This window comes from Barbus barbus, assembly GCF_936440315.1.
Source record: "Barbus barbus genome assembly, chromosome: 1".
Classification (NCBI taxonomy): Eukaryota; Metazoa; Chordata; class Actinopteri; order Cypriniformes; family Cyprinidae; genus Barbus; species Barbus barbus.
This window is the reverse complement of record NC_136729.1, coordinates 41863680-41890039: the sequence shown is the minus strand read 5'-3', so window position 1 is coordinate 41890039 and position 26360 is coordinate 41863680. Positions and strand designations below refer to the sequence as shown.

Genomic DNA, 26360 nt, shown 5'->3' with positions numbered 1-26360 from the left:
GAGCTATCGCTACACCCACATTAGGACGGTGATGTGGGTGTGGCCTGACAGCGACCCGCAGTTCATTCTCAGTTTTGACACGGAAGCGTGAGGTTGTGTAAACGGACGCTGCGTAAGATAGACATTTGTTTAACTTTTCTAAGTTGGGACAAATGCTAGGTTTTCAATTGTAATGCGAGAAGATTTTACAGCTATCTTATGCTGGTGTTTTAACGGTCTGATATTTTTTATTTCACTTCACGGTAAGAGAACTCGTCTCTATATTATTTAACTTTATGTCTGTTATAAAGTCAAACTATTTTTTTTAAAAGCAAGACATAGTTTTTTGATAAATATCTTATTGTTTTAACTAACGCATCCGATTCTTTTTTGTTATAGATAAACGAACGTGCTCGCAACTCTTCTATTTATTTAACTTTGTCAAACGATCTAGTTTTAAATTCTAATGATAGGAAATAGCGTATCTAATGCTTTTTTATTTGTTTTAGTTTTTCCTAAAACTGTTTTAACAAGACTACTGTCCACTTGTAAGGGAAAAACACGCGTACCATCGTAAGATAAAAACGAATCTATATTATCTAACTTTGTACCTGTTATAAACTCACAACTTTTTAAAACCGCAAAATAGGTTTAAACGAACGCGCTCACTTCTATTTAACTTTGTCAAACAACTAGTTTAAGATAGGAAAGATAGTATCTAATGCTTTTTTGGTTTTATTTTCTACGTTTTTTCCTGTTTTAAGTCTACACTTGTAGGGAAATAAACAGTCTTTGTACGTTTTACGTACATGTTTGATGTTTTTTTTTCTTGATGTGTATGTGAAAACACTTTAATAAAATATCCCTTTACCCATTTAACACAAATTCATCATTTAAAGTTTAAAGCACATAACATTGGCCCCACACACACACACACACACACACACAGTCATAAATTCTTAAGTTCACCATAAGGTCAATAAAATGGCCGCTTAGACCCGAGTGGGGGCTAGGGGTGTACAAACAGGTGTCCAAACAGGTGTCCAGTTATGGGAGGGGGGTGGAATTTTTATGAGGGTAATAAATCAATAATCATGACACAACGTATACTACAACCTCTCTCATGTCCCTATGTCCTACACAGAACTTCACAGAGACTTTTCCATATGCACCAAAAATCATCTTAAAAGGACTTATGAGCAACTAATGATTTCTATGTATAACTCATGTTTTAATCACATATTATGTATGTCTTTTTAATTGAACGGCCTAAGAGTTCATATTCATGTTTAGTATGTGTGTGTTTGAATCTTCTTGCTTAAAACGTGTCTTCCAATTATTTTTTTGTCAAATGTATCATATTCTGGTTATATAAATCACATCCAAAAGTATACTTTGCAAGTGCGTGTAAAATTCGGACCATGTGACTGAAACATGATTTATGTATTGGGAGGAACAGAGCAACACCCCTAGCTAAGGTCTAATTGGTCAACACACCAGTTGGGAGGGGTCCTAAAGCCGAGTTTAAAAACTCAGGACAGCATCAAAACCCTCTCTTTCCCTCTCTGCTCTTCTAACTTTTAGCTATGCTTTTTTTCTTTACTTTCTGCGTTCTTTGAGCGCCATTCTTGCGTGCTTCAGCCTGCACGCCAGCTGCTACCACGATGAGAAGAAAAAACACTTAGTCTTGTTACCTCATTTTATTATTTTACTTTAGTTTCTTTTCTTTCCGTTGAGTTTCGTGTTCAAAAGTGAAGTTTGCCGCAAAGTCCAGTTCGACGGCACCCGCTTCAAACTTCAACCAGCAACTGAAACAATCTCCAGCCAACGCCCAACGATTGGCTTTCCAAGACATCACTACAAATGACCACTGAACTGTCAGCCAATCAGCAACCTTGGGAAACCCCTTTTCTGCAATGACAACAACAAAAGGGAATCCCTTAACACAAAGGCAAAGCAAGCAAGTAACTTCCAGATTTTTGCTGAGCTGGTGCATTTAATACAAATTTTAACCTCATTGAGAAACTCAATGCGAGGGTTAATTAAGTGATTGATGGTTGTTCAGGTCTATGCAATAGCACATATTGCTGTGAACTTGGGATTTCACATTTTCATTCTCTTAAACTCATCCTTTCCTCACTTTCTCTCTTTCAGCAACGTGAATGTATGAATGTGTGTGTTCATGTGTTAGATTAGTTTACATGTCTTAGATTTATCAAATAAAGCCTTATTTATATTGAAAAGAGAAGTATCTTGTGTTTTGTGCTTACAAGTTAGTTTTAAACTGACAATGTTGTTACTGGGCTATTTAATAGTTTTTTCACTATATTTTGGATTTTAATATCCAGTGCAGAGTTGATGTTATACGGCTTGTTCAATGAATTGCTGCCGACTCAGTGATCAGCCGTGAAACAGCGAGTCTGTTCAAATTCCCTATAAAATCATAAATTATTCCTTTTGAGCTAAATTAAACTGTTTCCCTTTAAATTACATATAACCTTTGATTTTGATTTCCCTTTGAAAAAAGTTTTTTTTTTTTTTTATATATATATATATAACTAAAGATTTGTGTAATACTGTAAGTCCAGGATTTGTTAGAAATTTTAAGAAAGTCAGAATGTTCATTTGGATTCCATGTTGACTTCACAGACTTTGTTTTTCTTTATGAGCATGTTTATTTTAAATAAGTGAATCAGCTCCATACCATTAACCTATTTTCTTTATATACAATTATTTTTACCTTTATATGAGTAGAATAATGCGCAGTACCACCCTGAGATTAGTCTAAAAGCCTGAAGTCTTATTCTCAACCCAAATATTGTCAAGAGAAAGAGTTTTATGTTACAGCACTTTGGTAATATTATCTTTTGAAACTAAAGCTTGCCAGAGGACTCTCTGAACTTTAAACAAGAGAAAATCCTTCAGGAGAAAAATGCACCTGCACTGCAATCTGCTGCTCAGTGTTCTCTACAAACTTAAGGAGCAACAAATGGAGCGCTCCACACTTTACTACACGCTTCACAGCTTCCATTATAATGACACATTTGAAGAATTCATTCATGGGTGAATACTTTTTTATGCATGAGACAACAAGCAATGTTAAGTTTGTGACTTAAGCAGCGATTTGCCTTGGCCTGAGTGGCTCTGGAGAGACTAGCCTGACATGTCTGCCAGATGTTCCTTAGCCCCTTGGCTGCTCCCCTTATGCTCACCTTCTCTCTACACACGTTCAGTCACACAGAAACATGCACTGCACACACTAACGGCTTCCAAGTCTCCTCATCCTACATGCCATTGAAGGTTTGAGCTCCTGAAGGCCATTTGGAGTGACTGCCGGTGATTCTTCAGACAGATGCCACTGGTGTTTCTGGCTCACACATTGACACTTCTTCCATCCCAGGGAATTACATCAACAACACAATTAACAGTGCTTCTTTTTGAATCTTTGACAGGTTTGGCATGCCCTCCGTGACACAATAGTCATTTCCTGTCACATCAAATCCTGCAACCATCCCATTAGTTCATATTTCATGGCACTTTTAAAGTGAAATGCCCAGTGACTGCTGCTAAATATTGAGATAAATTATCTCAGAAACAGTTATACATGACTGTGGTAATGCTTTTTTTGTACGTATCACAGCAAATCGATATAGTGAATGATGCCCCTACACTAAGCCCTAACCAAAAGTAAGATAAAAACACGTTTGTTGAATCAACCATACCAATTTAGCTTCTTTCTACAATTTTTTTTAGGTCTTTTGTTAAGAGTCGTGATTCATGTTTCACTGGACTGCATGAGTTCTCCACATCGCAAGTGCAATACTATACCAGGTGCGCTACCGAGCAAGTTTACTACAACAGAAAAGCCATACATATACAGCTAGTTATGTGAGGCAAACATCAAAATTTATTAGTTTACAAACCATGCATGGTAAAAGCGTTTCGAGGTCATAACATAGTATCGTGCAAATAATTGTGCAAAAATTAACGTATTTCCAATGCGCCTAGTTGCAAAAATAGCCTGTTTAATTCTAAGGGTCAGACAGATGGTCATATTATGACTTTTTTGGCTGCATAGATCTGGACTAACGTCATAAGTGGACCACATGGAATAAATGCACTGATAAATATGTATGATATGACCCCTTCAATACAATGCTAATAAAGGTGTGTTTTCTCTGCAAAAGTATAGACACTTTGGGTAGAGGTTAACTGTGACCATCTGTTCTAAAGTGTTAATGCACTGAGGTGTGTGTAATGCATTATGCTACCTCTCACTTGTATATTAATAATACATTGCTTAGTCAACAAAGAGAATTATACTAGTATAGCAAAACAAAACAAAAAAAGGCATCCTGTCACTTGAAGAGTGGAATAGGTTTTTTAGCATATCCCCAAACATTATTCAATAATTGACAAACTTATTTAGAGCAGCCAGATGTGAAACATATAAAAAATTAACATATCAAATAAATTATTTGCAAATTGTGTGTGAAGTGAGAAAATGTGAATTATTAAAATGCTGTGTACACTTATTAAAGAAAATAAAAACGGACAAAATCTGTACACTTTGTCCTATAGTAGAGCACATAAAGATGACTCAGACATGTGACACATTTATGCAAGGTTTCTGGAAAAAAATAATAATAGTTTATGTATGTATTATTATTATTATGTTTTTATCCCTTACTTATATGAGCCATTCTTTATGCGCACTATTATTTTGTATGCACCCTTTTTTCCTTTACTTTCAGAGTGCACCAGAATGCTTCATAATATGTTTGAAAGCACTAAAATGTGCCCTTCATCTTGAGTTGATTTGAAATCACAGCTTTAGCTTGTGTGTTTTCATGGTCTGCTGCATGGAGATGTCTCATAACATGAGATATAGACATTTATCATATTGAACTGTTCAATTGCCTGTCCTTGTAATCTTCCGCAGTAGCTTATAAACGTAAAGTGACTATTTGCTGCCAGACTTGCTCTCTTTCACAAGCTTACTCTGAAGCCTGGTTTTATTCATGAGTCTTCTCTGTCATTGCAGAATGTATACTACACCAGCACTCAGCAGTTATTCGTGGGCGTCTTGAGCCCCACCATTGATGATGATGACAACAAGTGCCTGGTGGATGTGAACGGCCGGCCACGGCTCATTGAGTGCAGCTATGCTGTGGCTAAACGCATGAAGCTCCACTGGCGTTTTACTCAGGTAATACACACCTGCTGCACAGTCTGTGCTCACATATACAATGAGTTTCTTACTCCCAAGGTGTTAAATACTGACACTTTCATATTTTCTATTTTTCTATTTTCATGCAATGAATAATTCATCCAAAAAAATATATATATATTGCTGAAAAGTATTCACCCTCAGGTGAATACATACCCAGCCTAGATGTAAATTAGTTTGTTTCTTTATCAAAACAGATTTAGAGAAATTTAGCATTATATCACTTGCTCACCAATGGATCCTCTGCAGTGAATGGGTGCCGTCAGAATGAGGCGTCCAAACAGCTGATAAAAACATCACAATAATTAATCCACACAACTCCAGTCTATCAATTAACATCTTATGAAGTAAATATATGTTTTTGTAATAAACAATTTATCATTAAGGTGCTTTTAACCTCAAACCATTGCTTCCAGCTAAAATATGAGTTCTCTATCTATCTCTATCTATAATGTTGCCTTCTCCAGTGAAAAAGTCATCTTGTCTGAATCAGGAAATTATATATCCACAGACATGCACTGCAAATACAAGCAAAGGCAATCTAAAACAGTTTTAAACAAATATTTCTGTGATGACATTTGTTTTGATGTGAGAGGACAACAGAGATTGGATTTTTTAACTGGAGATTATTATAGATTATTGACCAGTATCTTGGCTGCAGTGAAAGTATAAAGCTAAAATGCCACAATGATGGATTTGTTTCTTACAAACATGCAGCTTTTCACTTCATAAAACATTCATTGATGGACTGGAGTGGTGTGGATTACTTGTAGATTATTATGATGTTTTTATCGGGTGTTTGGACTCTCATTCTGACGGCACCCATTCAACTGCAGAGGATTCATTGGAGAGCAAGTGATGTTTTGATGAAGAAACAAACACATCTACATCTTGACTGGCCTGAGGGTGAGTTTAATTTATTTGAACTATTGTGAACTATTCCTTTAATTTCTCACAATATCCTGTTTATTAATCCAAATGATTTGCTGTACAGTATATAGCTATATGTAATTTAAAAAGTAGCAGTGACGCTTTGGGATGTTGGTTTCTGCTTTAACTAAAGCTTTACGCTTGCTGCTTTAAGATGATGTTGTTGTACTTCTGCTCCACTGGGGTGTCATGTTTTGTCAGGGACAGTTTAGTGCCTTGAGCGTGGATTGAAGTTTAAGAGTTTAAGATGTTCATGTTTTAGTCATCCAACTAAAAAAGCAAACACTAACAAAACACAACACTTCAATAGAGCAGAGCTCCTTGATAAAACAACAGATTAAAATATTAATCACTGCAAACTAATTAATATTGCTGAACCCAAATAAAAAATATATATTTTGATGTCCTTTGCGTCAGTTTAATAAAGGGAAAGGTTTCTTACTGAAAACCAACCTGCGTGACTCTAAAGACACTAAGGACATGTCTACATTTTGACATTTTGAGCTTTTTGCCCTAGTACTGTGTTTGGTACCTCGGGAGTGAGAACAGTTTGTAATACAAAGGAAAAGACTATAAATAAGACACAAAAAGTAAAATGTAAGATTTATTTGAAAGTATTTTCGGAGGAGTACACTGTTAAAAAAAAAAAGTATAAACTTAAACTTATATAAACTTAAAACAATAAGTTGAGAAAACTCAAAAATCTGCTGAAGCTGGTTGCCTTAAAAATTTTAAGTTGGCTCAACTTTTTTTTTTTTTTACAGTGTATTTGATCATTAGTTCTCTTCTGGACTTCTAATTAGAGCCACAAAGGTCAGAAGGAGTCCTACATTCCTCAGCTCCTTTCAAATGTAAAACTCAAATGCATAATCAACTCTATTATTTCCCCAAATCCTGTGAGTTCACATGTTCATATAATGAAAATAAGCTATGAAAGGGTAATAGTAAACAGGCTTGATTTGCTCTTTGTTTGCTGGATAAGGAAATCAGCTGATTAAATAGTCATGTTTTCAAAACCTCCCAAACAAAATAAGTGGCACATCAAACGAAGGGGCTCTTCTGAGATCCAGAGACAAAGGACTTTCATATTTTATAATATGACGGATGCTATTTTCATAACTTATTGTAATTTCAATAGCAACTAGGGCAATTTATTGTGTCAAATTGTTATTAATTATGTACACTGAAAAATGCTGCCCTTGCACTAAGTGTATGGAGGTAAGAAGCAGGGTTATTACTGCTAAAAAAACAAAACAAAAAAACTTTTTGTTAACGGAAACAAAATATGAAATAAAATATAAATAAATGGCATGGTGGAAATAAATACAAACTGAAACAAAACAAAGACTAAAATTGAAATACAAATAGATATATTTTACCTAAATATTTTAAAATGACAGCAATATTAAATTAAATCTGCTTCAGCATATTTATGAAAACTATAATAATATAATAATACTAAAATGACACTTGTAAGAAGGCAGCAAGGTACATCCAAATTTGGATCTACAAGGAAAAATGCAAAGTAGACAACAAATACTTGCTCCATTATCTTGAAGGCTCATTTGAATTTGTTCAAGATCATTAGACATGATGTTATGGTGCCTTGGAAGCCTCTCTAAAAGCTGTTTACTTAAGAGTTACTTTCATACAGAGATGCTGTCTGATTAGTCGTTGACTGACAAGGCAGTGAGGCAGCAAGGTAGCTGCCTGAGGTTTCAGACGCAGCCATCATCTTCCAGTGGAAGGAATACACGGCTGAAGGGGTCCCCTTTAGACATTGCTATATTCCTAATGTAGCACAGTCTCTTGTTAAACATTGTATATTATAATAATACAAGTTTTTTTCATCATACACCATTTATAAAGATTTTGTTTTGATTTTTAATGTTTCTTTATGAAGTTTAACATGCTGAATGCGAAAATCACATAAACTTTTCTATAATTCTACAATCGCTAATTACACAAGCATAAAATATATATATATAGTATCTCACAGCAATGAGTACACAACTCACATGTTTGTAAATTACTTTATTCTATTGTCATGGGGTGAAGAATCACACGACAAGGACCGTTCCAATAAATGCCCCGGAGGGTGGATTTATTGTCCCAAAAAGGGAAAAAAAGGTAACAAACAGGTGTAATAGTGCGCTCGTGCAGTCTGTGCTCTCTTCCTCGGTCCTTGTGCAGGGTGCTCGTGCTCTAAGTGGGCTGTCCGGTCACACGCTGCTGTCTGTAGGAGCAAAGAGATCAGAGAGAGAGTAGTTAGCTGCAGTCTTTCTGGAGGTCCAACTCAACAGTGGCAAGATCTGCTGGGCTTATAATGCTGCCGGCTGACGAGCTGCAGCTGGGCCGGATCAGCCGGTAATGAGGAAGTGCAGGTGCTCTGCCTCCGTTTCCAGGGCGACGCTGATGAAATACCGGGACGCTCGTCACACCCCCCCCCTAAGCGTTGTCCTGGTCCTGTTGGAAATGTGAGACAGTAGGGGATTAACAGGGGGTGGGTGGGGAGTGACCCCTGACAGACCTGCAAAAGCTGCCCAGATCCGAGAGAGATGCAACCTGCCAGCCAGGTTCGAGTGGGAGGTGTTGGTGGCTCCGTTGGCATGGGCTCATCCCTCAGGGAGGGGACTGCCAGCCTGCTTTGGTGTCGCGAAATGCCCTCCAGCGTGCGTCGCTCCTGGCCCACCCTCCGGGGAAACGGTGGCGCTCTCTCCCCAGCGTCCCGTTGTTGGGCCGCATCCGCCAGCTCTATGGCCCCCACGAGCTCGAGCGTCGTGGTCGCACTTCTCATGGCGACCGCCTGTCGATGGGAGCGGGGCAGGGCCCGGAGGAGGCAGTCGATGACCACGCGCTCCGCTACCTGGGCGGCCGAGGGTTTCGTCAAGCAACCAGTGATGCGCGAGCCGCGTGAGCTCGGTGGCTTGAGCTCGGGCGGGCAGTCGAGGCTTGTACTCCCACTCGTGGAACTGCTGAGCCGCGCAGATAGCGGATAGGCCCAGCCGAGCTAAAATTTTGCATTTTACTTCGGCGTACTGGTCAGCGGCATCGGCGGGGAGAGCAAAGTACGCTCGCTGAGCTTCACCGGTCAGCAGGGGTGCCAGCGCCCGTGCCCAGTCATCCTGAGGCCACCCTTCCGTGGTCGCGGTGCTCTCGAACATCTGTAAGAATGCCTCCACGTCGTCATGGGGGGTCATTTTTGGGAGCAGCTTTGTTGCTTGTGCCCGGGCATCTGGTAGCGGAACGCGTGGGGCGGCGGCGGCCCGGAGAGCTGAGAGCTCCTGCTCGGTCTGTCCTTGCCGGGTGGCCAGGTGTTCCACTATCTGTTGCTGGCGGATGCTGACCTCGGTGAGATGCTTTAGGAGTTCATCCATATTGGGCAAAGGGAGGAGCGCACACCTGTGACAGAGGAGAGGGGAAAAAAAAAACGGGGGGGGGGGGGGGGGGGGTTGAGAACAGTCAAGGAATGTGATGTCGCTTGTCGGGGATTCTTCACTGATATGCCCGCATTCTCCACCACTTGTCACGGGGTGAAGAATCACACGACAAGGACCGTTCCAATAAATGCCCCGGAGGGTGGATTTATTGTCCCAAAAAGGGAAAAAAAGGTAACAAACAGGTGTAATAGTGCGCTCGTGCAGTCTGTGCTCTCTTCCTCGGTCCTTGTGCAGGGTGCTCGTGCTCTAAGTGGGCTGTCCGGTCACATGCTGCTGTCTGTAGGACCAAAGAGATCAGAGAGAGAGTAGTTAACTGCAGTCTTTCTGGAGGTCCAACTCAACAGTGGCAAGATCTGCTGGGCTTATAATGCTGCCGGCTGATGAGCTGCTGCTGGGCCGGATCAGCCGGTAATGAGGAAGTGCAGGTGCTCTGCCTCCGTTTCCAGGGCGACGCTGATGAAATACCGGGACGCTCGTCACACTATCTTTTCATGTGACAACACTGAAGAAATGACACTTTGCTACAATGTAAAGTAGTGAGTGTACAGCTTGTATAACAGTTAGGGCTGTAGTCAAGTCCACCTTTTTCGAGTCCAAGACAAGTCCAAGACCAGGACTATCGAGTCCGAGTCAAGACCGAGTCCAAAGAGGTTTGAGTCCAAGTCAAGTCCAAGTCCAAATGAGACAGTCAAAACAGAGAAAGAAAATAAAAGCATCTTCTTCAAAACCACATACTTATCTATCGATAATTTATGTGACACGAGAGACAGCATATCTTCTATTCTAAGATAATCATTTTGCATTATTATTTGTAATGATCTAAAAGCATGTGTAGCAACACTGTAGGTTCAGATTAGGCTATTTTATTTACTTTACGTTTAGCAGTTTCACTAAAGTCACATAAACTGAAGTGCAACTTCACATTTTCAGCATTTTTATTATAGTGTAACAATCACATTCTGGGCTGCCAATGGAAAATATTACAAAGAGCAAGCAACATAAGTCTAAAAAAATAAATCAACATGTTCCCATTCTTGAACTTGTTACTTGTTCTAAAGCAGGGTGTCCAAACTCAGTCCTAGAAGCCCGGTGTTCTGCAGAGTTTAGCTCCAACTTGCCTCAAAACACCTGCCTGAAAGTTTCTAGTACGCTTAGATTAGCTGTTTCAGGTGTGTTTGATAAGGGTTGGAGCTGAATTCTGCAGGACACCAGCCCTCCAGGACCAAGTTTTGAGACCCCTGTCCTAAAGAAACCATAGTACAATGTAACCCTCCCAAGCAAGGCTGTGTAGCATATAAACACCTTCAGCTCTGTGTGTGGCCGCGCATGCATTTGTTTGCTGTTTACCTTAGGCCATATAATATAGGTGCAATATATGTCCCCTGGGGATAGGGGGATATAGACAGTATTACAGGTGTTAAGCTGAGGCCATTTTTAATAGTAGAAATAAAAATCATTTAGTTCAGTTAGAGAACAGACAATTAAAGATTGAAAAATTAAAGAAATTTAAAATTGGAAGGTTTTTTGTATTTGTTTCTAGGCTGGACAATATGGCAGAAAAAAAAAAAAAGATTTTCATAGAATATTTGACCAATTCTCGATTTTGTACAATTTTAACTAGTCAACTTGGAAATATAACTACAACATGATTCAAGCAACTTTTTTTTTTTTTATTACACCTCTAGTTAAAGAAAATTATATTCTAAGTGCACCACACACATGAAGTTGTCATCATGATGTAAATGTTAAACAAATCACTAAATATCAGAAAAGATGCATGAACTACAACTACATCTTGTACAAACCTTTCTTATGCATAAGCCTATATGTTCAGAAATAATACAAGAAAAATGCTTAAAAAATTCTCAAGTAATTCAAATTCAAAATGACTGAAGGTATAACACCTAGAGTGCTATTATTAACTATGCTCTGTAAAAACAATGAACAGTAGTTTTCAGCCTGTCACTCTGATGCAAACATGAAATATCAGACATACAGTAGTAGTTCTTCACAGGTTTTTTATTTGATTACGCTGCTTTTCCATTGTTTTTTTCTATGTAAACATGGACGCGTTTGACTGTTGCGCTCGCGTCTCTTGCAGTGTCTTGTGCATGAAACGGCTTTCTAAAAACGCGGTGCTCTAGTTATTAAAAGATGTTTAACTCCCATCTTCTTACATTTTTTCCTATTCCACTGCCCGCGTCGCATCTTTGTCAACACAAAAGCACATTCTGTGTGAATGGCAGAGAGCATCACAAGAGAGTGGTTAATCATGTGCGCTGACATGCAGTGGGATCTTCTTCTCTCTTTACTGTTATTGTCAAAGTGTCTAATTCTAGCGTTTGGTAATATTTCTATTCAAAATCGTGATTCCTCGATTTATAAAAAATAAATTTGTGGCAAAACATTAAATTCGATAAAATGAATCCATAAAATCTGAAAAATCAGAAAAATTCTGTTTCTTATTCATTTGGTTCCACAACGTTTTTTTTACTTTTAAACATTTGTAAGTTTGTTATTTTATATTAGGCTTATAGCATATGGTGTATTCGTTTTGTTAATAAAAGTCCCATGTTTATTGCAGAAAATTTGTCGTTGTAAGTTATAGATTAGCAATTGCGGAATTGCGCTATTGAAAGTAAAAGTAAAATGCGCATGGGTATTTATAAGCTATATAAAAGCGAATGAAAGTCAGGTGGAAGAGAGGGAAAACTCCAAAAAACTTTGTAAACCAAACTGTATTATGCAACTCGCCGACATTGTGTCTGTGGCCAAAATAAAAATGAATTATGCCTCTGCGCATCGCACACTCGGAGCCAGGCATATGCAGCTGTGCATTTACCAGGCGACCAATGGCAATGCCCGTTCTAGATGGATTGTAAATAAAACCAATTACATTACCCATTTTCCGAACAAGCGAGCCAGATTAATGGTTTTGTTTTGAACGAGAAAAAAAGCATATATAGCTGGACTCGGTCGAGACCAACTACAACATTTGGCGAGTCCAATGACCAAGTCCGAGACAAGTCCGAGTCCAAATACCAACGAGTCCAAGACGACAGAAAAACGTCTCGAGTCCGGACTCGAGTACTACAGCCCTAATAACAGTGTAAATTTGCTGTCCCCTCAAAATAACTCAACAAACAGCCATTAATGTCTAAACCACTGGCCACAAAAGTAAGTACACCCCTAAGTGAAAATGTCCAAATTGGGCCCATTTAGCCATTTTCTGTCCCCGGTGTCATGTGGCTCGTTAGTGTTACAAGGTCTCAGGTGTGAATGGGGAGCAGGTGTGTTAAATTTGGTGTTATCACTCTCTCATACTGGTCACTGGAAGTTCAACATGGCACCTCATGACAAAGAACTCTCTGAGTATCTGAAAAAAGAATTGTTGCTCTACATAAAGATGGCGTGGGCTATAAGAAGATTGCCAAGACCCTGAAACTGAGCTGCAGCACGGTGGCCAAGACCACACTGGTTCCACTCAGAACAGGCCTCGCCATGGTCGACCAAAGAAGTTGAGTGCACGTGCTCAGCGTCATATCCAGAGGTTGTGTTTGGGAAATAGACGTATGAGTGCTGCCAGCATTGCCGTAGAGGTTGAAGGGGTGGGGGGTCAGCCTGTCAGTGCTCAGACTATACGCCGCACACTGCATCAAATTGGTCTGCATGGCTGTCGTCCCAAAAGGAAGCCTCTTCTAAAGATGATGCACAAGAAAGCCCACAAATAGTTTGCTGAAGACAAGCAGACTAACGACATGGATTACTGGACCCATGTCCTGTGGTCTGATGAGACCAAGATAAACTTATTTGGTTCAGATGGTGTCAAGCGTGTGTGGTGGCAACCAGGTGAGGAGTACAAAGACAAGTGTGTCTTGTCTACAGTCAAGCATGGTGGTGGGAGTGTCATGATCTGGGGCTGCATGAGTGCTGCCGGCACTGGGGAGCTACAGTTAATTGAGGGAACCATGAATGCCGACATGTACTGTGAAATACTGAATTAGAGACTGGGCCGCAGGGCAGTATTCCAACATGATAACGACCCCAAACACAACTCCAAGACAACCACTGCCTTGCTAAAGAAACTGAGGGTAAAGGTGATGGACTGGCCAAGTATGTCTCCAGACCTAAACCCTATTGAGCATCTGTGGGGCATCCTCAAACGGAAGGTGGAGGAGCGTGAGGTCTCTAACATCCACCAGCTCCGTGATGTCGTTATGGAGGAGTGGAAGAGGACTCCAGTGGCAACCTGTGAAGCTCTGGTGAACTCCATGCCCAAGAGGGTTAAGGCAGTGCTGGAAAATAATGGTGGCCACACAAAATATTGACACTTAGGTCTCTTAGGTCTGGGAGAAAGTGTTTGAGCACTCGAAACATGGCCAGCATCTCCAGGCAGTTGATGTGACAAGTGAGATGGCAATCACTCCACAGACAGCGGGCAGGGTGGCCATTCATGACTGCTCCCCAACTGGTGAGGGATGCGTCCGTCGCTAGCGTTACGTGGCGACAAGGAGCTCTCAGCACCAGGCCCTGAGACAAGAACCAAGGACGTCTCCACATGTCTAAGGCACGTAGGCATCGCCACGTGACCTTGATCATGCGAAGTGGGTTTCCCTTCGGGGAGAACCCCTTGGTTCTGAGCCACCACTGTAGGCCAGCAGGCCAAGAGGTATCACGTTGGACACAGCTGCCATCAGACCCAGCAGTTTTTGAAACAGCTTGACAGTGAGTGACCGGCCTTCTCTCACTCTCTTGACTGACGTGAGGATCGAGCAGGGGACATGCATATCCCCAGCTATTTCATGTGCACGAGAACGACATCTCGATGTGGAATCGCCTGTTGCTCCGATTGAGGTAGAATCAACCAGTCGTCTATGTAATTGAGTATGCAGATGCCCTGGAGTCGCAGAGGACCCAGAGCAGCATCCACACACTTTGTAAAAGTGCGGGGTGAGAGTGCAAGGCCAAAGGGAAGAACCCGATATTGGTATGCTTTGCCCCCGAAAGCAAACCTCAGGAACTTCCTGTGAGTGGGAAGAATGGAGACCTTGAAGTATGCGTCCTTTAGATCGATCGTGACAAACCAGTCCTCAGACTTGATCTGAGACACAATCTGTTTGTGTCAGCATCTTGAACTTCAGTTGCATGACTGAGCTGACACAGATCTAAAATGGGACGCAACCCTCCATCCTTCTTTGGAACAATGAAGTACCGGCTGTAGAACCCAGACTCTCTTTCATGAGGAGGGACGACCTCAATGGCCTCCTTCCCCAAGAGAGTGTTCCTGTTCCATGAGCAGAGCCTGCTCGGGGCCCACCAGTTGGGAATCACCCCGTTGAATGGCAGTGGTGGGGCACCGAACTGAATGCGATAACCTTTCTCTACAGTGCGCAGGACCCATTGAGACACATTTGGCAGTAATTTTCACACTGCCAAATAGTCTACTAAGGGAACCAGTCTCTCGAGACTGGCCTCTGGTGTGCTTAGAGCTGCAAGCTCGGTGCCCTGAAGTGGAGGACCGGCAGGAGATGGCCGAACTAGCTACTCTAGAGACCCCTGAAGGGGTGGCGAGCCTCTCAGCTCCGCTACGTTTCTGGGCGGAAATAACTGAGAGAAGCACTCGATGGAGACCTCGACTCTGGAACTCTGGCAGGGTTGGTAGACTGATCTCCTGAGGGCACTGAGGAGAGACGGACACCGTGTATTGCGGTGTAACCCGCTCTTCTTCAGAGGGGTCTGCCCTCATAATTCCTGGGCCATAGACATTAGGACTGCCTCAGCTAAAGTGTCATATTGAAACGACGGCCCTCAGACCCGCGTCATTTCTAGGAAGACTAGACTGATAGAACCAGAGCCTGCTCAGGCAGCACCCAATGAGACACGCTTGGCAGGGGCTCCCACATCGCCAAGTGCCTACTAAGGGAACCAGTCTCTCGAGACTAGCCTCTGGAGACCGCTGCGCCCTGGAACACTGGCAGGGTTGGCAGACCAATCTCCTGAGGGCACTGAGGAAAGACGGGCACCGTGTAATGCGGTGTACACCGCTCTTCCCCAGAGGGGCCGGCCCTCAGAAGTCCTGGGCCATAGGCAGCAGGACGTTTTAGCTGAAGACTATCCAGCGAGAATGACAGTCTGCAGATCCGCCTTCTGCTAGAAGCCTTTGGCCCGGGAGCGCCACTCTGACTCCAATATTCTGGGTAGTACGAGAAGTGACGCTCCCTAAACGAGGAGCTGGAACACTGAAACATAAAACATCGTGCTCCTATACGCACATGTATGTATTGTGTATATATACATTTATACACATCTAACTTCTCCTAGTTAGATGAAATAGATAATTTAATTCCTCAAAATTAAATGCAGAAAAACAATCAGGCAAGTAAACACGGTCTGATATGAAAAGGTTTCATAGAATGAACGAGAATGATGTAATTGCCTCTGCAATGCGCGCTGCAACAGCAGCTCTCACTCAAAGGGGGAGGAACTGCACCGCGAGCTTCCAGCCCTGAGCGAGAGCACTAGATCTGGGTAATGCAGGTGAAGATGGGGCGAACCAGTCTCCAACCCGTCCGCCAGATCCATGTTGCGATCCCCACGATCTCACTTGCTGCCGTGCCTCTGCAGCGGTGGAACCGGAACCGCGAGATCATACGGCGGGGAGAAGCACAATCAGCCCCTTTTCTTTAGAGCTGACAGCGCGAACTCCGTTTCTATGCATTTTTTACGCTGCTATAATGATGTCGTCATTCATAATATGCTTGTGCAAACATTGCTTGTGCAAACACTGCAACTTTCTCATCGACGTCCTTCACGTCCACCTCTGAGGAGGAAGACGGGCGGAGCGTCAAGCCCTCTCTCTCTGGGGGGAAGAAACCGCAGGGCGGGCTTCCGATCCCAGAGAGCGGGCGCTGGATCTGATGGGAAAGGAAGAAGATAGGGGCTCGCCCGTCTTCATTCCCTCCACCTGATCCAACTGCGATTCCCACGAGTGCAGTCGCCGCTTCGCCTCGGCAGAAGCGGGGCCAGCACCGCGAAGAATGCTGGTGAAAGCTCACTCCTCAAAGAGAGCCTTCCGAGAGCAAGCATACGCAGTGACAAACACTCACAAAGTGGGCAGTCAGCTCCCTCGAGAACTGACTCTGCATGCTCTATCGCCCAAGTGCTTAGTTTTCTCTGCACTTTTAGACATTGTGGAGCTTATTCCAAGTGATTGTGTAGGGACAAACAACACTAAATAAGACTCACAACACAGATCGACAGACACACACACACACAGAAATGCCGGTTCCACCACACGTGCTTTTATGCTTCCTGGCCGATTACGTCACATTTACATTTATTCATTTAGCTGACGCTTTTATCCAAAGCGACTTACAATTGCTATATATGTCAGAGGTCGCACGCCTCTGGAGCAACTAGGGGTTAAGTGTCTTGCTCAGGGACACATTGGTGTCTCACAGTGGATTCGAACCCGGGTCTCTCACACCAAAGGCATGTGTCTTATCCACTGCGCCATCACCACCGCATGTGACGCCTGTGACGTCTCGCCCATCCATTGGACAGATTACACATGTGATTCAGAGCGCAGTCATGCTGAAAGCGTTCCCATAGTGCTTCGACGCAGCTCGAGTTCCTGAAGAGGAGCAATATATTTTCACAATTTTGGGGGGAATAAAATGTTGTATATAATCAAGCAAATTATATATGAACAAATCCCTCTGTAAAAACCTTCAAGATATAGATAGGAATAAAAATGTAAAGTTTGGTTTGTGTAAGTGCTACTGAATTGAAGATTTACAGTATGGCTCAGTATAGGAGAAACTCATTTTGAGAAAATGGCCTTTATAATGTGTATTGTAATTAAAATCTATTGACACAAATAGATAAAGTGATATAAAAGAGGCACTTAACTGTGTCTTTTGGATGTTTTCTTTCCACTAGTCTGAAAAAACAAAACAAACAAAAAAAAACACTTTATGAAAAAGCCCAAAATCTCAAAATTGACAGGTGCATGAAAAACCATTAAAAAGTGAAATACATTTTTGTCACATTGTGTTATAAAATATCTATTTTCATCCATTTACAGTAAATTCTGTCATTTCTACTCTTGAAATAATCTTTTCTTCTATTTTCTTCATCATTAATTTAATTTAATGGAGAAACGGCACATTCAAATTTGATTTTACTCATTTAAATAATTAATCATTTATACAATTAGGTTTTACATTTTAGTGTGTTATCTATTTGGTGAGCATAAAGATGAGCTGTTTACACTTTTAAACAGAGTCATTGTGTTTTACAGTTTTAATATAACTTAAAAAAAATGTATCTTTAATAACCATATGGGGGCGAGACTAGAAATAAAACAGCTGATATATTACTTTTAATAATACTAATTTGTATGTGAGTGTCTGTTTATTGGAGTTATTTTTGTACTTTATAAGACAGATGATGATGTTACTCATTGAAATGTGTGTGTCGGTTACTCTCATTAATTAGTTTCTGTTTTATCGCTTGCCATTTGTAACTTCTTTCTCCAATTATAAAATATCTCTGCTGCCTCCCTAACTGCCTTTTGTGTTTATGTATGTATCTCACATTAGCTATGGCTGAAGGCAATGCTCCAGTCTAATCTCAGTCTCACACTCACATGCACACATCATCATTAAAATAGACTGGATCAATATTAAATGCCCATGTTGGTTTACTTCTTAGACATGATGTGAGAGCACAAGGCCATTTTTATAGCCAACTGACCAATTTTTTATAGTGAATTGATGAGTAAGTGTCAACATCAGCCAGCGATGCACAACAGTTCATGTGATGGGCTAATTTAGCCTTGCCCTTCATATTTACCCTATGCCCACAGCTGGATGCACACCGTCACGTTAGATTTCCCATGCTTGAATGAATCACTTTAAAGACTTTGGAAACCTGTAACCTTTAACACACTTCTTATGCATCATTATGAGTGGAACATTTGTACCCTAGGCAGCTCTAGCAGACATACTAAGACGAGTATCACACACGCATGACAAATTAGGGTGAAATTATGATAAAATTATGGACTCTTTTTAGAGCAAAAACCATCGGAAAAAAAACAAATATATATATATATATATATATATATTTATAACTTCTTAGGTTACGTATGTAACCCCAGTTCCTCGAGGGAACGAGATGCTGCGTCCGAAGACGCTAGGGGAACGCCTTCAGCGCCACCGGCTCTGAATACAAGTGAAATCTGTCCAATGGATGGTTGAGACGTCACAGGCGAGGTGACGTAATGACCAGCTGGTACAAAACCACGTGTGGAGACGCAGCGTCTCATTCCCTCGAGGAACTGGAGTTACATACGTAACCTAAGACATTCCTTTTCAGGAACTCGAGCTGCGTCCGAAGACGCTAGGGGAACGAGATATCCACGCTGACAGATTTACCAGTGTCTGCCCAGTGTGTATCCCTGCGGAGCAAATTTGGGGCGAGAGGACTGAAGAGCCTTGAGTAGCCCACATGTCCAAGCCGTAGAACCTGACAAAAGTCAGGGGCGTAGACCATCCCACAGCGTTGCAGATGTCCTGTATTCGGACACCTGCGAAGAAAGCCTTGGAGGTCGCACACTCCTAGTGGAATGAGCCCTGACTCCCATCGGTGAGGGGAAGTCAGAGGACTCGTAGGCAATGATGATGGCATCCACAATCCACCGACTGAGGGTCTGCTTGGAAGCAGGACGACCTCTCTTAGGGGAACCATAGCAAATCAGCAATTGGTCCGCCCTTCTCCACAGGGCAGCTCTGCGGATGTATGCGTCCAGTGCTCGCACTGGACACATACAGGTAAGCCTTAGCTGGTCAGGCTCCCGAAAGGGAGGAGGACTGAAGGCCTGCAGTACGACAGGCTGTGGTGTGACAGAAGGAACTTTGGGGACATACCCTGCATGAGGGTACAAAAAGGCTTTGACCATGCCGGGTGCAAAGTCCAAGTGAGTAGCGGCCACTGACAGGGCCTGCAGATCCCCAACTCTCTTCAGAGAAGAAATCGCCAGAGGAAATACAGTCTTCAGGGTGAGATGGCGATCAGAGATCTCCTCAGTAGGCTCGAAGGGAGGCCTACAGAGAGCATCCAACACCACAGCCAGGTCCCAAGGAGGAATCCAGGACCGTACTGGGGGCCTTAGCCTCCGTGCACCACGGAGAAAACGTGTAACTAGGGGGTGTCTACCCACCGACTGTCCACCAAGAGAGGCGTGGTAGGCCGAAATCGCCGCCACATAAACCTTCAAGGTGGAGTGGGTTAACCCTGCGGAGAGTCGAGCCTGCAGGAACTCCAGCACTGTACCAACCGGGCAGTTAACTAGGTCGAGCTGGCGATCTCCGCACCATGAAGTGAAGAGTCTCAGCAGTGGGTTAAATAGCATACAACCAATATATTTTTATAATGTTTCAATTTATTAATGCTCATTACAATGTAAAAAAAAAAAAGTTTAATTTTTTAAAGTTGTATTAATTAATTTCATTAGACAGTTTTTAAAGATTATTATTTTTATTAAATCATAAAACAGAATCCAGGAAAAAATGGAAATCACAGAATTTTGGGAAAAATAAATTTCATAGATGCTAACTCTGTGTAGTAGGGTTGTCATGATACCATAAATATATGTTACGATACTGTACCGGCTGAAGTATCATGATACCATGTGTTATTGTGTTAATTCATAATTCAAATCTACAATATAAACCAAATTTTCATATATACAGACCAGTTTTTCCTAAAACTGATAGTAGGTGGCAGCACGTCTTTCTCAATTAGTTCAAAACAGCTGATTTATTCAGGAATGAAGCAAGTTTTTTTCTTTATTTTTGATCAAATAAATGCAGGCTTGATGAGCATAAGTGTCAGTCCTTGTCTTGTGTTTCCCCTCCTCCCGTGCCCATATTTGGCCTTCCTGTTCCTGTCCTCGTTTGTCTTCATTAGTTTAATTAGTCCCTAGCCCTGTGTTTGATTAGTCCACACCTGTTCCTTGTTTTCCTAGTGTTTATAAGCCCTGTGTTTCCTAGCCCCGGTGTCCGGTCTTATCGTCAGTACGTCATTGATGTTCATCTCTCCCCAAGCTCCTCGTCTCATTGTGTGTGTTTTCAATAAACGGATTATTGGAACTTCCACGTCTCCGCACCTCCTTGTATCCCGAGAGGGAACGTGACAATAAGACACATTCATAATGCTGCAGAATTATCAAAAATGGTAATATAATAAAGTCCTTTCACGTCACAATTTCGCCAGCCTATACACACTTCACATAATAGGCCTGTAGGTGGCATTTGGGCTTCATTAACTATAAGAGTTTCATCTTATAGTAAACTGTGTATATCATACATAAATATATGTGAATTTAATAGCCTACTGATTACCATTATTGCGACTTTGACGCTGCACGGTTTTGTGCAGTGCTTTTGTAGTCATTTGGCATACATTTTCCCAGCAACGTAATTTGATTTATAATATGAGACAAACCGCAGATCCAGATCGCTCCACAAATAAGCTCGTCGGTCCCATTTAACTTTCAACCGATTTATGAATAAGAACGGAAAATAACCGCTCCACTTCACATATTGTCCAATGAAATTTTAACTTCTTGTGCCAGATGCAGCAGCCATGCCTTTTCAAATGAACTCTTTAAATTGTGTACTGCCGCATATACAGCATAACTTACAGTAGTACCGTAGTACATAGTATATTTCTTATTGTCATTTAGTTTAATTTAAAGTACTAAACATTGCTACAACTAAATAAACTACAACTAAAACTTAAAACTTAATCAAATCTATATAGACATCAAAAAATGAAAATAAATAAATAAAATAACTCTAAAATATTAACAATAACTGTAGTAGTATCAATCATACAAAAATAACACTGGTTGGAGCGTCACAGTGTTTACACTCTTCTAGATAATCAACACTAGAAATGCTCTGATCCAGCTGTATCTGCAGTACGGACTCTATTGACCTGTTAAACTGTAATGCTTGTAGCTGTATGTACTGCTGTTCTCGTACACTTGGAGGCTGCCCAGTGCACATGATAGCTTCAGATAAACCCTTCATAAAGAATCTGTAAGAGAATGTAAAGACTGAAGACCTCCTGACCACAGCTGTGTGGGTCTCCTTGAGCACTTCTCAAAGAGCGAGAAGGAGTCTGTGGTACTGAGACCAAATAAGCCCGGGTCTTAAGGCCACAGGCGTTCTCTTCTGTGAATTTAGTGGGCTGAAATGAATGCTGGCAGTGAAAAACTCAGCCACCCTATCTCAGTCCTGCAGTCCCATCCTCCCCGGCTTGAGATCAGTGCGGATGCTTCCCTCTAGGTCTTAGCCTGCTCTCTCATGTCTAAGCCTGCAGCGCTGCTGTTCCCTCACAGATACATCAGCTGTGACTCTATCAAGCCCCTTTCAGAAGGGAAAATGAAAGATGAAGATGAATTTGATGTGCCTGATGTCTCTAAAGTTTTGAATGTTTTGACCCAAACTCTCCACCTCCTCATGTTATTTTCTTTATGGGCCTCACAATATCTTTCAAGATTATGATTGTGTGGCATTTCATCCCAAAATCAGAAGATTATTATTCGTAGTAGTAGTAGTAGTAGTAGTAGTAGTATTACCAAAACAACATATACTATAAATATAATTATGAAAAAAGATGTGCATTAGAAAATGAATGCAGTTAATCATGTCTCTGATACATGTATTGGATAAAATTCAAGCTTGAATTACCAGTTAATGCTAAACATGTTTTTTTTCATGTCACATTAGTAATCGTGTATTCATACACATACTTTTTTGTATGATGACATGGATACTAAAATTTGCATAATTAGTGTACAGGGTCAACATCATCGTAAAAGCATATTACTAATTTACAACTTTAGAGATGTGCAAATGTTAAAAACCTGTTTCATGTTCATTGAATTGATAGAATTAATAGGCTGATTTTATTGAATTTATTAAATGAATATGTTCAACATGATCACATTCATTCAAATCCAAAATTCAAATAAAGTGTTGCATAAGTTAAACATTTAAAATTTGCAGCCTCAATCGTTACACCACACATGAAATCGTTACACCACACATATGTTTTTGTGTAGCTGAGATATGGTTAGGTTTAAGGTAGGCTTGAGGTTAAAGGTCCCATATTGTCAAAACTGAAATTTTAATTTAAATTTAGTTTCTGTCCAGTCCTCTCATTTTATCGCGTTTAACCACAGCTGTCGTCGGTTTTTTGTCTGGCAGTGGCAGCAGGTATGCGATCAAATTTCTAATTTGAGGCTGTATTAAATCGATTCGGGCACCCAACATCACAACAAGATGATATTTTTAGCTCCGTATATAGCCGAATCTGAACTGGTTTGAATGGGCCGCCTCCAGTTTTCCCTGTTTTGCCTCCAGCTAGCGCTGTGACGTAATTGTGACGTCAACCCTAACTAGTTACCTGTGATTGGTCTAGCCGTGCATCACTCAGAAAACAACAGGCCAATCAGAAGATATGCTCATGAATATTAATTAGACAGGCAAAAATTGACCTGTTCTTAGCAGAGCTCCTGAGAGAAGAGCTGTACAAATATATTGAGATGATTTTTGGTACTTATACCGCAAATATATATTCTTAAGGACATCAAAACTCCAGAAAGGTGTACAATATGGGACCTTTAAGGGCTCAAAAATATCTACATGATTGTTAACTATTGCTTCTGGCTGAAATACGAGTCTTCAGGAGTTGTTTTGACAACATTGTTGTCTGCGTCTGAAACTTTAAAAAAAAAACAAAGTAAAAACTTTTGCATTTTAGTACATCATTGTTGTGTAAACGTACCTTGAAACCAGTCCAAACCAGTTTTAAACAAATATGTTGGTGGACAACAGATATTATAGTCTGGTATTTTGGCCAGAAGCAACGGTTTGATGTTAAAATGCCTTAATGAGATATTTGTTTCTTATAAACACACAGCTTTTTGCATCACAAGATATTAATTGTTGGATTGGAGTGGTGTGGATTACTTGTGAATCATTGTGATGTTTTCATCAGCTGTTTGGACTCTCATTCTGACGGCAGCCATTCACTATAGAGGATCCATTGGTGAGCAAGTGACGTGAAGCTAAATTTCTCCAAATCTGTTCCGATAAAGAAACAAACTCCTCTAAATCTTGATTGTACTGAGGATGTACATTTTTGGGTGAACTATTCCTTTAAGTGCTATATTTAGTTTCTATCCAAACATACAAAATGTATGTGTATGATATGTATGAATAACTACATTTTCAAAGGAGATCAGGCTGTGATTCCAGATGAGATTTTTCTGAACATGAAGTGTGAAAGGTTACCCACATTGAAAGGGAATTTTGTGGGAAGATGGATGAAGCCCTGACAGCTCCATCTATACAGGGACATGCCTAGGCACAGTCGGGGGGATTCTGTAATGAAATATATCTATTTTCTTTCTCCTTTCTTCAGGGAGGCTCCATCCAGAATACAAAGTCAAAGCGATGCCTTGAACTCGTGGAGAACAATGACAATGAGTTCGGATATCAGCTGATGCTCCAAAAATGCACTGGCCAGGACTGGACCATCACCAATACGTTGCCTGGTAGCACCTTATGATGGTCCCATCGAGACTGATGCATATGCGGATCTGGGAGGACTGCATTGACAAATGATGACAAGCTTAAGCACCTGGATGTCTCTGTTTGACCTTGGCATCATATGATAAATGTTAAACATTTTTCCTAGCTACTGTACTTGTGCATACTGATGATCCACATTTGACAGATATTGCATCATGTATTATGAGGTTCTACACTGTACTGAGATTTATTTTGTGCAAGGTATACTTGGTTTTGTCTTGACTTGAAGGTTGTACCGGCTCCAATGCACACATTGAAGCCATAATTGCTACTATGTAGCAAAGCTTTGGCAACGTTCTTGCTTTATTTCTTTCTAGTGTCTCAGGTTTGTAGGTTGAGATTATTTTGAAATAACTCTGTAAATTTTTGGGACATACCAATATGTTGGAACTTATCTAGATACAATCAACAGTTTTATATCTACATGTATAGTAAATATTCTCAGTATTTATATGGCAGTAAAAAACAAATGCGAAGACAATTTGTGAGTTCTGCTGATCTACATTTTTCTACACAAGACCTTGTACCATCATTCCTGTAAAACAGAGAGAGCTGTAGTTGTTGTGACAGATTCGGTAATTCCTCATAGTGTCAGGGGTTTGGTTGAACAGATGTGCTCTCTCTAGAGTACAACTCAGTGTTTGTTCCTTCAGATGCACGGCATGCGCTTGTGTTCACCAGAATATTCCATGAAGATCACAATGAATTTTATAGCAGTGGTTCTAAACTGGTGGATCGCAGGACAAAAATAGGTTACAGGTCTATTCAGGACAGCAGAGGAAAGACTGCTGAGTACAATAATTATAACTAACCATATAGAAACAATAGCAAAATAAATAGGAGCTGTACGCCCAATCAAATTCGCTCACACTTTAATTTGGGGACCAGTTCTCACTATAGTGACTATTTCTATGACTGTTGCCTCAAACTACTATTTTGTTGCCTATTTATAGTTAGGTAGTTGGTAAGTTTAGGTATGGGGTAGGGATCTAAAATATGGTCATGCTGAATAAGGTATTAACTTGTGCTTTGTAAGTACTAATAAACTAGTAATATGCAGTAAATGCTAAAGTAAATAGTGAGAACTGGTCCCTAAACTAAAGTGTTACCTCAAATTCTATAATATTTTGGTGCAAATGCATCTGTAACATAGTGAACATTAGTCAAAATAGACAGATGCCAACATGGACGTGTTGAATGGCATCATTGGAAAACTATATGCATAAAAAAAAAAACATGAGGGGCAAGAAAGTAATGTGGCTCTGACTACATTAAAAACGGGTATATTCAAGGTTTTTGCCATTTACAATGTGTTTTGTGCTGTGAATTACTGGGTTTATTAATATTATATATTTCATTGTTTCTTTTATTTAAAAGTGTTTCTCTTATTTAAAGTTATATCAATATTATATTATATTTATTACAACTGAATGTTTTAAACAACAACAAAAAAGGTAGATGTCTGCACACTGAAATTATTTTATTGCAACCAAGAGCAGGAATTGTGCCTGATGGAGCTGTGATTTGAATCTTATTTCGCTGCTTCTTTTATATGACAGCTAGCAGAACGAAAGCATGAAATCACACTGAAACAGCAGCTCTCATGTTTGGTCTGATGTGCAAAAACATGCAAGCAGTGCCTTTCATGTTCTAACAAACATAACAGAGGAAAAACAGAAGTTTGTCTTTATAGATTGTCACACTACAGAGGCTACTGATTATTATATATGTCTATATAATAATAATTATATAGACATGTACATGAAAATTGTTGTGCTTACCATGACTAACACCCTGTTTCTAAGGTGTTCCTGTAGGCAGCTGAATGGTCTGGGAGTTGCCACCCAAGTGAACACTGTACGCTTGATTGCTTAAAAGAGTTGTATCAGTATTCTAGTCGATGTGCGACTTCATTCATGGGTGTACGACAAATGGTGCAGGGCAAGGTAGATGCCATAATTTGTACTGAAGAAGAGGCAGCATGTGAGATGATAATAATAGTAATGCTTTGCATCAGAAGCACCACTCATAATGAATATAATACAGCAGTATTGTATTTTTGATCACACTTTAGTGTGTGGACCAATTCTCATTATTAACTACATCTTT

General features: G+C 40.7%; 1 protein-coding gene across 1 annotated transcript in view; it reads left to right on the top strand.

Moving 5' to 3' along the window:
• The window catches only part of LOC306876043 (polypeptide N-acetylgalactosaminyltransferase 18-like), a 132943-nt gene extending 108213 nt beyond the window's left edge, over nucleotides 1–24730 (top strand). The window contains exons 10-11 of the mRNA XM_079426940.1: nucleotides 5024–5188; nucleotides 24082–24730. Of these exons, the coding sequence (XP_079283066.1) occupies nucleotides 5024–5188; nucleotides 24082–24228 (312 nt within the window). The 3' untranslated portion in view covers nucleotides 24229–24730. The remainder of the gene's footprint in view (nucleotides 1–5023; nucleotides 5189–24081) is intronic.
• The last annotated feature ends 1630 nt before the right edge of the window (nucleotides 24731–26360 follow it).